The sequence below is a fragment of the Schistosoma haematobium genome, chromosome ZW (assembly GCF_000699445.3).
Source record: "Schistosoma haematobium chromosome ZW, whole genome shotgun sequence".
NCBI classification, from domain to species: Eukaryota; Metazoa; Platyhelminthes; class Trematoda; order Strigeidida; family Schistosomatidae; genus Schistosoma; species Schistosoma haematobium.
Genome location: NC_067195.1, coordinates 46,055,975 through 46,068,931, shown reverse-complemented (window position 1 = coordinate 46,068,931; position 12,957 = coordinate 46,055,975). Strand labels below are relative to the sequence as shown.

The 12,957-nt window shown below is 29.6% G+C and overlaps 1 protein-coding gene across 1 annotated transcript in view; it reads left to right on the top strand.

Moving 5' to 3' along the window:
- The window catches only part of BUB3_9 (mitotic spindle checkpoint protein Bub3), a gene marked incomplete at its 5' end in the record, with an annotated part of 40,635 nt that overhangs the window by 18,173 nt on the left and 9,505 nt on the right, over window positions 1–12,957 (top strand). The window contains 3 exons of the mRNA XM_051218768.1: window positions 420–685; window positions 1,519–1,639; window positions 2,021–2,197. Of these exons, the coding sequence (XP_051071627.1) occupies window positions 420–685; window positions 1,519–1,639; window positions 2,021–2,197 (564 nt within the window). The remainder of the gene's footprint in view (window positions 1–419; window positions 686–1,518; window positions 1,640–2,020; window positions 2,198–12,957) is intronic.

The following is a 12,957-nucleotide window of genomic DNA, read 5'->3' as shown; positions in this document are numbered from 1 at the left end:
AATTTCTCAACTGACAGGTGTAGTATCAACCAAATAACAATAAAGATAGTATTAGTACATTTTTTCCCTATTGTCTTTAGGTAGCCATTTGTAAAATTAGCCTTTTTTCTCAATAACTGACATTTTATTTTTGACAGATTTTTTTTATTTTAGAAGTATCAATCTTTTATCGCATAAACTTTGATAAAGTAATGTATGGCTTAATGTTACTCTTCAGTAACTAAGTTAATGTGTTGCATTATACACTCACATTTCTACAATTAGTATGCTGATTATTCCTTGCAGTTTAAGTCTATTATTTGACCTATTAAACAGTAACTTTATAAATAGTGATAAACTAATAAACTTATTTGACCAATAATTTCAATAATCTTTTTCATGTTTATATTCATCGTTTTTTTTAAAATTAGATTCATTAGGACTCAAGCAGTTTGTAATTACCTTATGTACAAATGTTGAAGTAAATAGTTATTCAAATCCAATGATCATAGATCAACAAACATCAATTTCCTGTCCATATAGAACAACTTTACATATTTTTGATGCATATTACAGTCAAGTACTTGACAAAAATTCACAATGCTCAAATTCACCTGAGCATATTGAAAGAAATCTAAAGTATTTAGATAGACCAACTACAAAGTTCAGTCTAATAACTGAATGCTATGCTAAATCAATTGGACAGGTAAAATGAATTCAATTACAATTGATTATATAAATTCTTTATCTTTTTATAATATCACAGTGGTTAGCTTTATTACTGTTTAATAATAGCTTTAAGTAATCACTATGTCAATTTATTTGTATTGTATATGATGCTAGAATTAGCGGTGTATGTTTCATCTTTTTAAGACTTGTAAGCTGGATAAACCTGCAGTAGTAATTTTCATGCTAAAACTTGAACCCTTTACCAATCTCTTCAAACAATAAGGTATTATAAATTGAGCTAATGAAAACAGATAATCACTAATTTACTTGACATGTAAAAGTAATTTGACATTCAATGTGTTAAATTTACTTCAGTATATTGCCTGACAGAACAGATTAAAGTTGTCAAATAATGCGAAATAGCTGTCTATTGTTATTCTTTTTTCGATAGTTCTCCAATAGATGTTGCTTTGTGATGAAAACCGACTTTAGAAAATCTGTTACTGTTTATGAACTCATAAAAAAATGAAACTTTAGATCATGGGAATCAAGAGGATTACAAATTACAGTCATACTGTCCGATAAATTTGATTGGATAGTTCCATACACTTGTCAAATGGTTTTATGATCAAAATTTGATTGATCCGCATCATAGATAGTCACGTTCTGAGCATAATACCCAAGAACAAATTAACTTTTTTTTAAAAGTTATTTCGATTAGTATTAATTAAAACGCAGACAAACATCAGGTTTGATTCAATATGATTTTAATATAAATACAAACAATCATTTCATTTACTCATTACACATATATTACTTATAATGTAATTCATTAAAAACAACTTTTCATCTATTTTTATTAATTTTTAGATTGTAAAACGGTTGTGTGATGGTACAAATAGATGTGATTTAATTCATCAATTAAAACAGAAGAATATCACAAATTGTCCATACCCATCGGTTTTACAAGTAAATTATACATGCTTCCCAGGTAAATGGGTTAATCTGTAAAATCTAAAAACAATACATTATTATTATCCGAAAGAGGTTTTGTGGAGAATTTAGTAATTTTTTAGTTGAATTCATGTGTCAATCGAAGCTAGACCACCATGAAAAACCTGAAAGCACTGGACGGTCGTTCTATCCTAGTATGGGACTCCTCAGCAGTGCTCATCCCCACAAATGGTCACTCAGTGTTTCCATGTTTCCAACGATGGTCTAACAATGATCGCTTCATGATCTCATTTAAGTGAAATTGTATGTCAATCCATGTCTAATGTCTAAGTTATTTAGATCTAATATTCAGTACCCATATATGTAAGTTTTATTTCACATTTATCTTGATATCTGTTTTTACTCTTTTTTTTATCAGTCTATTCTAAACAAGAAGTTATTTGTGCAGATTCTTATGTTGAATTATCCTGTAAAGCGTTTTCTATGGACATGGGATTAATAGTATTAGAAGCTGTACTTAACCATAATCTTTCAATACAATTAACTTTACCTTCCGAAACAAGTTTGCAAGGATGTTTAAGATCAAATGCAAATGGTAAGTAATATCAACATTGTATTTTATAAATGTAACGCTCATATGTATTATAAATTGGATATAATATAACAATTAGTAATTTAAATTCACTTGTTGTTTTATTTATGTCTTCCCATTGTTATTTAGGACCGCAATTGATCAGTCTAATATTGGCATATGTGCATCAAGTGCGAATTGCTACGATATAGCCTCAAGTCATAAGCATTATAAGCAAAGATGGATAGTGGCTAACAGTGAAATACAGGACGCGCCTTTCGTCCTATATGAGACTTGTCAGCTGGATGTACTTGCATCCCAGAGTTGATGTTCACGCTACTGAGTCCTCAGTAGCTAAGTGGATAACGCAATAGCGTTTGAAGCGAACGGTATTGGGTTCTAGTCTCGGAGTGAACATCAACTTTGGGATGCAGGTACATCCAGCTGACGAATCCCAAATGAAATGAGACACACATCCAGGATTCCACTATTAGCCACTATCTATCTTTAGCTAATTAGTAATTTAGTTGTTTGTTTTTTAAATTCAGAATTAATGTATTGAAACTACTGAAGAGAATTAAGTAAACAGTGAATCGATTAAATGGTTTAAAAAAATAATACCATTTAGATCTAGGAGTTCAAATACAATTAAATTGCATTTTGTTTATTTATAATTACAATGATTATTTCTAGATATCAATTAGTCTATATTGTTTGTTAAAATGAAATAAGAGAACACTATCAAACTATAGTTTATTAGTTTATATTGTAAACTATAATGCTTAAACTGAATGAAATGATCTGATATTTTGACACTATATTTGAATAAAGTAACATTTTTGTTTTAATATTTATGAAAAAGTTCTTCAGTATCTAACCTTTAATTGTATAAATCTTATACAACAATATAAACAAAATTCAGAATGATCATATTTTGACTTTGATGACCACCCAGTGATTGTTTTTGAATTTTAGTTCCAATGATTTTTTTAAAATTTTAATTAATGAACTATCAATTTTTAAAAACAAAAAGAAACATTTTACTACTGAAAACAAGATGATTTTGGACAATGTAAAAGGGGTAATAAAGTATCTTGACATTTGAAAAATCAGATTGAATGTTTACATGTAGGTGTAAACTATGTTATGTTTTACTCAATTATAAATGTTGTTTCTTAAAATATCTAATGGATTAGACATGATTACTCATAGTGAGTAATTTACATCATGGAAAACATTAAAATACAGGATTAGTCTGTTATAATCAATATATAGCATAGAATGAATGCAAATTGGATAATGTTCTTACACTAAATCACTATGAGAGATAGCATTGCCTAGATAAGCATCGAAAGGATCAAACTAATATTAGTGACGAAGATGGGAAGAAAAAGAAGCACACACACAAAAGAGAGAGGAATAAATATGGACAGGTTATAGATATTCATCGAGTAAGTCTTATGTAGTAGAAAGAATCAAAAAGTCAACAAACAACCAGCAGATATAACCAGATTAATTTTAAAGTAATCATTTCTTTAAATACCATGTTTATATCACATAACAGTTTAGTCTCACAGATCCAATAAACTAATTGACACTTTCCTACATCGTTCATAACTTGGCATCATAAATTTTAAGTTGAGTGATAAGAAAATCTTAAACGAAACATTTAAACAAATTCCTGCATTAATAGAAGTAGTCATTCATTGCTGTAACAGTTTTACAACGTTAAATGTTATTAAATGCCGTTGAATATTCTGTTTCGTTTATCATTTGGATAAGTACACAGTCATTACTTCCAAACCATTTTTTACAGAATTGATTGGGACTTTTTCATGGTCAAATAGAGCCAATTTATTGTTAAATACAATTCATTATATCAATTCAAATATACTTAATTTGCCATAAAACTCTAATATTCAAAAACCTTCCCAATGTAAAATGCAAAATTCCTTTAAAAAAAGGAAATTATTATTAAAATGAATATGATAACTTCTTTTTTGTAGTGATTACTGAAATCTTTTCTAGAAGGTATTCAAAAAAATCATTCTCTCGATTCAATAAAAACAACATTATTTAACTATGACCAAATTTATTTTTATTACTGTCAGTACAATGAATACATCACAGTATATTCCTTAATAATTCAATAGTTAGATATTCAAACCGTTGGATAACGGCCGGTTCAGTAGTCTAGAAGTTAAGCGTAAGCGTGTGAGACCGGTAGGTTTAGGGTTTGAATCCCGCGGGCGAGATCATGGAAGTGCACAGTTTAGGAGTCCCATACTAGAACTAAAGTGCCATCCAGTGCTTTCAAGTTTTCCATGGTGGTCTAGTTTTAACTGACTAATGAATTCAACTATTAAATAAACAACTGTTAATATTTATTACATTACTTTAAATAGTAATTATTAAAAAATTAATGACTTTCAAGTTTAAAGCTATACAGATTTAATAATGAAAAGTCAATCTAGTCAACAAATGTATCATTACAATAATGAGTTGTCAACTACTAGTAATTGTATTTTAAGCTTAATTATATAATCCAAAAACTGTAATTTATTTACCTTTATTCCAGTAAATAAAAAACAAAAAAAATAGATCTTCCGAAAAAAAGTGGTAATTTAGATGATTTGATTTATTGATAGGAATACATATTTACCAATTTTGCTTATTGATTAATTCTATAATGTCAAGTTTTACATTGAATGATTATTGCTGAATCAAGAAGAAGTGATAAGTGTTGCTAACATATTGGTTAGTAATAAGATGTAAGATTACATGGAAATTTGAATAGCTAGTTGTATATTTATATATATATATATATATATATATATATGGATGAATAGAATCTCAATGCATTCTCTTTCTTTAGTTCCATGACAGAAATAACAGAAACCATCTGTAGAACAAATCGATATTAAAATGTTGTGTTGTTTAATATAATGTAAAATCATTCACTAATCCAAATAATTTCAATAAAGGATTAATCGTACATTTAGTACGAATGTTCACCGCATTATTATCCGTAAAATACCAAGGTAGTTTAATCACGAACTATAATCAACTACATAACCGATGGAAATCAGGTAATTATCGAAAGATGTTTGATTTAAGGGTAGAATTCATCAATTGTGTACACTTAATATTCTCATCTTGGTAAGATTTATGTATTTAAAGCTAATCAGTTTCTACAAGCAACTTTCAACGTTCTTCATAGAAAGCCTGATCTAGCTTAAGAAGATCATTATTGGGAACAGAGCTGGCATCACTGATGAAACTGAATGATATTTATGCTAAATAAACTAGTGTTGGGAATATTGGACATTAAATTTCGAACGATTTGCCAAAATATAAACTTAAGTCATGGATTTTATTATTTATTTTGTTACGTTTTAGGCTAAAAGAAATTTTTTTCCCTAGAAATGTTGTTCATTATCATAGTTTAACAGAAGAATTCAGTGTCAATTACTTACTTACCTGCTCCTGTTACCCCTCGTCGAGGAACATAGACCGCTCACCAGGACTCTCTATCCAACCCTGTGCTGAGCAATCCTTTCCAGTTATTCCCAGTTGCTATTTATCCATTCCATATCTGCTTCGAATTCCCGACGTAGTGTGTTCTTCGGCCTTCCGCTTTTCCGCCTCCCTTCAGGATTCTAAGTTAGGGAAATTCAGTGTCTATAATTGACTGATTTTCAATGGTTTCTCACATAGAAAAAAACAAAACAAAATACTGTCAACTATTCAATTATTATGATATATTCAAATATATTTGAACATTTTAAAGTTGGGTTTTATTACAATTGTCAGGAATGTTCAAGTAACAATTTTGGTTAGCCATAAAATATCTAAAGCTTTAATTGTTCTAATCATTCATATTGTGATAACTCATCAAATGTCATACACATTATAACAGATCTTATGCCTTTAATGACTTAGATAATGTGAAAAACAAAATATATTATTGCCAATGTCAACTTCTTATTTGACCTAGTGAGTTCCCTGCCCACTAACTTTAGCACAATTTCTCTGTTTTAAAGAAGTGAGCACTGATGATTTGAGGCAAGAGAGGAGAATATAACTGAAGAAGATATGTTTGTTACAAGAAGAAAAGAGATTACATTAGTACATAACCTCAAAACGTTTATTTTTACATCTATTCAGTTTATAATTAATATTAATTCATAATTAAATAAGCTTTAATTTTGTAAGTTCATAAGGGAAACATCAATAATCTATTGCACAAAACAAATTTACTTATCTCAAATAAATAAAGATGTTACAGTCAGCCAAATAACTGATATACTTTATCAGACTCTGTGTAAAACCTCTAACAAATTTTTAAGTTATATACATTTATGCATAAGCCACATTATGGCAACAATGGTTTGTGTGGGGAGATATTCTGATCCAATTTCAGTATATGAATGATATGGATTTACGATTCGAAATTATCAGTAAGCTAGAGCATTTTCTTCAATATTTACTTAATAACATTTGGCGCAAATTCTGTGCCTTCTAATTATTTTAGGACTGATCTGAATCAAATTATTTCAGGACTAAAAACTGAATTTCATTAGCTAACTAAAAAAGCTTCTCATTTAAAGGCTTGAATCAGCCCTCCGTCGTTAATTTTTATTTAATTCCAGGAGTTAATAAAGGAAACATGCCTGATAACAGTCAAACTAAGTCATCTGTGACACCAGCAGAATATATCACTGATCATAATATAAAAAGTATGATTTACCATAGTTCATCAGATTTGGGACATTATTAGTCGTACCTGAAATACATTACTAGTTAGTCAAAATGGTTAATAACTTAAGTAGATTGTTTACTTTGGATATAATATTTTACTGTTGTCAAAATTAAAATTTATAGAAAGGATGTTTACTTTCTTCTAACTTATATTATAACCTAAAAGAAACTTTATTTTATTCACTAGAAAGCAATGACCTGTATGATAAAGGATCAAGAGCCTCAGTCAGAACTATAAGATACACGTCTTTTCAACTTGAAGATTAAATGAGTGAAAAATGGAGGCGATGAAACGTTTCTGTGACAGTGGTTATTATTAATTTACCACTTTGAGCGTGAGACCTAAGGTCCTGGGTTCAAATCCCATCTGCGGGATCGTAGATGAGCACTGTTAAGGTGTCCCATGCTAGAGCGAAACGGCTGTCTAGTATTCTCATGTTTTCAAAGGTAGTCTAACACTAATCGGTTGATAATCTCAATAAAAACTAGACAATTTACATAATCCTATACTGATAATTTTGTTTTCACCAAAAAACTCTTTGGTGTCAATATGACTGAACTAATCATATACTGAACACTATTTGAAATGATCAGTTGCATTGTTTTTTTTGTCCAAAACAATTCTATGTTCATCTTTAAACTAAGATAAGTGTACGATGTTAGAGTCATCCAGTACTTTATCGGCATCGTAATAATATTTATCTAGTAATCATATTATTTATATGTGTTTTTGTTTTATTTGAAAATAGGAAATAAAAGTAAGCCTGCTTTCTACTAGACACTATTAAATGAATAGTTGAACAATAATACTATTTCACTGATTCAAATCATGAGTCAATTGAAGCTAGACCACCATAGAGAAACTGCAAGCACTGGACAGCCTTTTCGTCCTAGTATGGGACGCCTTAGTAACGCTTCCAGGTTTTCCATAGTGATCTAGCTTAAATTGACTCATGGATTCAACTATTAAATTATTTGTCTTTATATATCTGTGCTAGTAATAACAAAGAATAAATATTTTGATTTCATTAAAAAACATGATATAAAGGCTTAAATGTATGAAACGTTAATTATTTAAGTGTGCTGTTTCATTTATCTAATTAATGTGAACTATGCTTTGTATATGCTGGTCGGCGGCCCATGCTCCACTAGGAGTAACAGGCGTAAGTAAGTAAATAATGCTTTGTATAAGGAGCAGCATGTAATTTGTTATAATCCATGTTATTTTCATATATGTGATTCTACTCTAATTAACAATCAGAATGGGTGTATTGATAAATATATATCAATGAGTGTATTTTTGAGCATGGTCGTTGTCATCGTGAAATTTCTAAAATCTCCACAAAACCCCTTCTGATAATAATAATAATAATATTGTCAAACATAACTTATCAAAAGAAAGTTTCCAATTAATAAGAAAAAGAAAACCGTTTCAAATTAAAACATCTATCCTAATGTACAAACAGTATTATTATAGTGAAACTATAGTTAAAACCTATTGAATAGTATATATAATAAGTTTTGATGTCGCCATTCAATTAAATGTCAATTGAATGATCTAACATTCAAACATCTATAAGTTTTGCCACCAACAAATTTATAAAGGTTTAGCTTTTCTTTTTGTTTTTTTCCGATTCTGTTTTGTTTTGTTTTGAATGTTACAATATGGCATTTTATGATAGTGTAAATTTCTTTTCAGTATATATATATTACTTAATTTTGGACAATCAAGTTCATAGAACCATAGTCTTGAATGAAATCAACAAATAAATATTCTATTTTTTTATATTCTAACTGATTTATTAATTATTACTATTTTGTAATTATGATGAGTCAGTGTAGATAGTTTTTATTTCATTATTCTTTATAGAATAGAACTGACTAATTTGACATAAATATAATCTATGTAACAATATGATGTTCTTTAAATCAGTGTAAAATATAATCGAAATATAGTTCAGTTACGGTATCAGGTTTTTTGATTGAGATCATGAATCGATTAGTGTTAGACTACCATTGAAAAGCTGGGAACACTGGACGACCGTTTAGTCTTATTGTGAGACTCTTCGGCAGTGTGCATCCGTGATTCCTCTCGCGAGATTCCAACTCAGGGCCTTCGATCTTGCGCGTGAACGCTTAACCTTCAAACCACTAAGACAGTCGGCATCCAACGGTGTTGATGTCTAACATCAACCAATCCATGAAATTGCCCGACCATCTCCAATCGTATTGAAGTAGATACCAGTCTCTACCCAACACGGATTAGCTCCACTGGCGTGTAAGCTTGTTATTACTAACAAGTGATACAATTTATTTCACAAAGTATATATACATTAAGTAGTGATATAAGATGAATGTAGGAAATGTGTTTTCTGAAGCCACAAATTTCATTTTTCTTTCACTCAAGAAATAAAAAGCAAATTTTATGATCTATGTTTATTCTTCAGAAAACCTGAACGTTTTTAATTCAGTTGGTGTTAAAGTATAATTTAAATGACCGGTTAATATAACAAATAACTGAAATGAGGGGATATATTTAGTATAAAGTATTACCTAATACTTCTCGAATGGGTTCAATATTATTTAATAACTATCTAAACAGTTTAGTACATTCAGGAAAAGACATTTTAATTAGTTTATAGCTGAAAATACATAAATATAAATTGAATGGATACAAATGAAGCATGAATAGTAGTCGACCAAAGTAATTTTCAATGATAGTATAAGTAGTTGTCAAGTGAACGCTCATAAATAGTCATTATTTAATTTTGAAACTCAATAAGTGTTGTGGATATTTGAAAATAGTTTGTGATTGATAATAGAATGATGAAATGTCGGATATTATTTTTAATCGACATACATAAATGTGTCACAACAATTTGATTGTCTTTGATTGAAACTTTATTTATGTATGAAGTATCATCATATGAAGACGAAATCAACATTTATTTGCATAAAAATGTTTGAAATCCAAGTGTAAGGTAAGTTCAAGTAAGCTGTCATGTGAAGAAATGAATTTGAAGCTGATAAAATAAACAACAATTAGATAGAACTAGAAAAGAAGACTCAGGACAGAGTGAGTTGAAGAATGCTGGTCACCGACCTATGCTACATTAGGAGAGACAGGCCTAAGTAAGTAAGTAAGTAAAATAAATAAGCAAAATGTCATACATTTTTTCACACAGGCGTATTTTAGTCAAGTATAGAGTAATCATGAGTTTAAATATTTCTGAATCATATTCTACAAGTGTTTATATGTATTAACAAGTGAATAAATTTGGTTCACAGGTTCCCAAAAGGAAGCTGCATCGACGTTTAAAATATCAATTAAAAATACCAATTTACAGCAAGTAAAAAACGCTTAAATGAAATGAATAAATCTCTATAAATTATTTTTCTAAGTCAGAAAATGTGCAACTATACTCCTTTTTTCTTAAATCCAACATCTTTGTAGCTTAGATACTTTAGAAAACTTTCTGTGGCTCTGAAATATCTGATTCTAATATGATCATCCGATCGACTTATACATATCGTCAATCGTTGTATATCATCATAAATCTAACTTACGTTAGTGAATAATGGAAATAAATAAGTCAAATACCAGGATGAATTTCAAATACGTGTATTTCATACAATCGCTTACATAAAAACAGTTAATGTTGAAAAGCGAATAAATAACAAGTCCAAAAGGTGACACAAGAAGAATGAATAAATTAGCCTATCCGGAAGCTAGAATAAGCTATGTGCTCTTGACACAACAAAATCTTGATTAGCCAAGGTTAGTGGACATAAACACAAGACTAAATCCTCTGAGAATACTATTAATCGCCATACTGAAATATATGGTTTATGTGAATGTTTATTATATCAATAGTTTAACTGATGAATCTCCATTAAGAAAACTGCTTACAAGTAATTTGAATAATGAATTGTTGACTTTGATCACTTTGTTGAATTGAATAAAACGAAACAGATTTCATACTATCAAAAAATCCATATGGTATGTAAACGGCTGTTTTGTGTAATTGGTTTATTCATTTCACTATGGCCATCACCCATGTCTCTATTCCTGATTCAGTCAAGACACAACTGTATGCCTTATTATCACTGACTTTAGAAACAAGGCTAGTCATATAGTATTCATCATCTCTGTCCTAAATATGTCACCAGAACCTTGAAAATTATAGAACTATAAAAACAGATAAACTTTTGCCAAAGTGCTTCTGTCTTCCTCCATTGCTATAATCTCCAACTTAAAAAGTTTGTATCTTCTCAGTGTGTTACTCTCTTATTTTGCACAAACCTACATATGATCAACAGCATCAACAAAATGATAGGCAGCAAAATAAAAATGCATGGTCAGTCACTGATGCAAACATTGTCTCTTGTGATTTTCAATTCTACAGTTGTCGTACAGTCACAATCAGTTTGTTGAAAGTCTCGTTCAAAAGATTTGTAATAAGTCACATAACTTATTTGATACAGGTTTTCATATTAACTAACTTCCCATACTATTCTATTCAATCTATTTACCTACTTGTGTTGAATCGTTTCAGAGATTTTAGAGCTTTTTCAAAATTTCTGAGTTCAACTTCACATTTTATTAGGTGAAATATATGAACCTACCACAAAAGCATAAATATAGATCGGTAAGTTTAAACGATATGCAAGTTATAACTAGCTGTTCAATCGGTGACATGTTTAAGGTCAACAAGAACCAGTCAACACCGCGGTCTACAGGACAAGCTATGAATCATATATGGAGAAATTTGAACACTTTATGTCTACCTGAAGTTTGTGCTAATGTCGTTCAGAAGAACGATGAAAGCTACAGAGAACAAAAATCCATCAAATATGTATATTCAGTCATTTGAAGCGAACGGAACTGGGTTCGAGTCCAAGAGTAAACATCAACTCTGAGATGCAACTACATCCAGCTGACGAGTCCTAAATAGAACGAAACGCGCGTCCTGAATTTCGGTGCTAGCCACTATCCATCTTTGCTTAGAATGCTTGTGAATCAAGACAATATCAAGACAATCCACACAGGATGCACATATGCTGATATTATACTGATCAATTGCAGTCTTAACTAACAATAGGAAGACACAAGTAAAACAACATCAAGTGAATTTAATTCACTCAACTGCTTCGAAATTATTGAAAATTAAAATTTGACATTTTCATATGGAACTTCGAAAGGTCTATCCAAAACAATACCATGTTCTAAGAATACCAAATAAAATAAACATATAGACTAAAACAGTACTGTCTATAAAATGTTTTACTTCATGATGAAACATAAATATAACACCCATATTTTACATAAACATTCAATTACCTTATTATTAAGGATGAATCACAATGTACATTATAATGTTACATAGATTGTTTATGTCTTCTTAATAAATCATACAATGATTTATTCAGATAATTGACAAGTCATCACTGATCTCAATATTCAATTAATTTCTTTTTTTAAATAACTAATACATATGTCAATTAGATTAAACGTTGTGTTCATACAATTTATACAATCATCTATAACTAAAAGACTTAATAAATTTAGCTGTATTATTATTTGATTAAAAGTTGTGATATAAATTGCCATACACCAAAATTAAATAAGTAATATAGTAATATTTAATTTCAAATCGTCTGTACCTTTCTTATTTGTATTAAGATAAAGTAAGATTTAAATATTTGAGAAAGTATTATAAAAAAAAGATGGATAGTGGCTAACAGTGGAATCCAAGATGCGCATTTCGTCCTACTTGGAAATAATCAGCTGGATGTATCTGCATTTCAGAGTTGATGTTCACCGCGGGAGAAAGTATTGTGTGGTGTGGTACTGATGTCGATGGATATAAGTAGTATGTATCATCAAACAAAAGTAAAATACATAGTGGTAAAATGTTAAAAAAATCAAAGAAAAGAGGACGAGAACAAAAAATGTTTGGTGTAGAAATGAAGGTCCAATGAAGTTCGAAAAAACTGACTGACATTTTGTAAATGAAGTATTT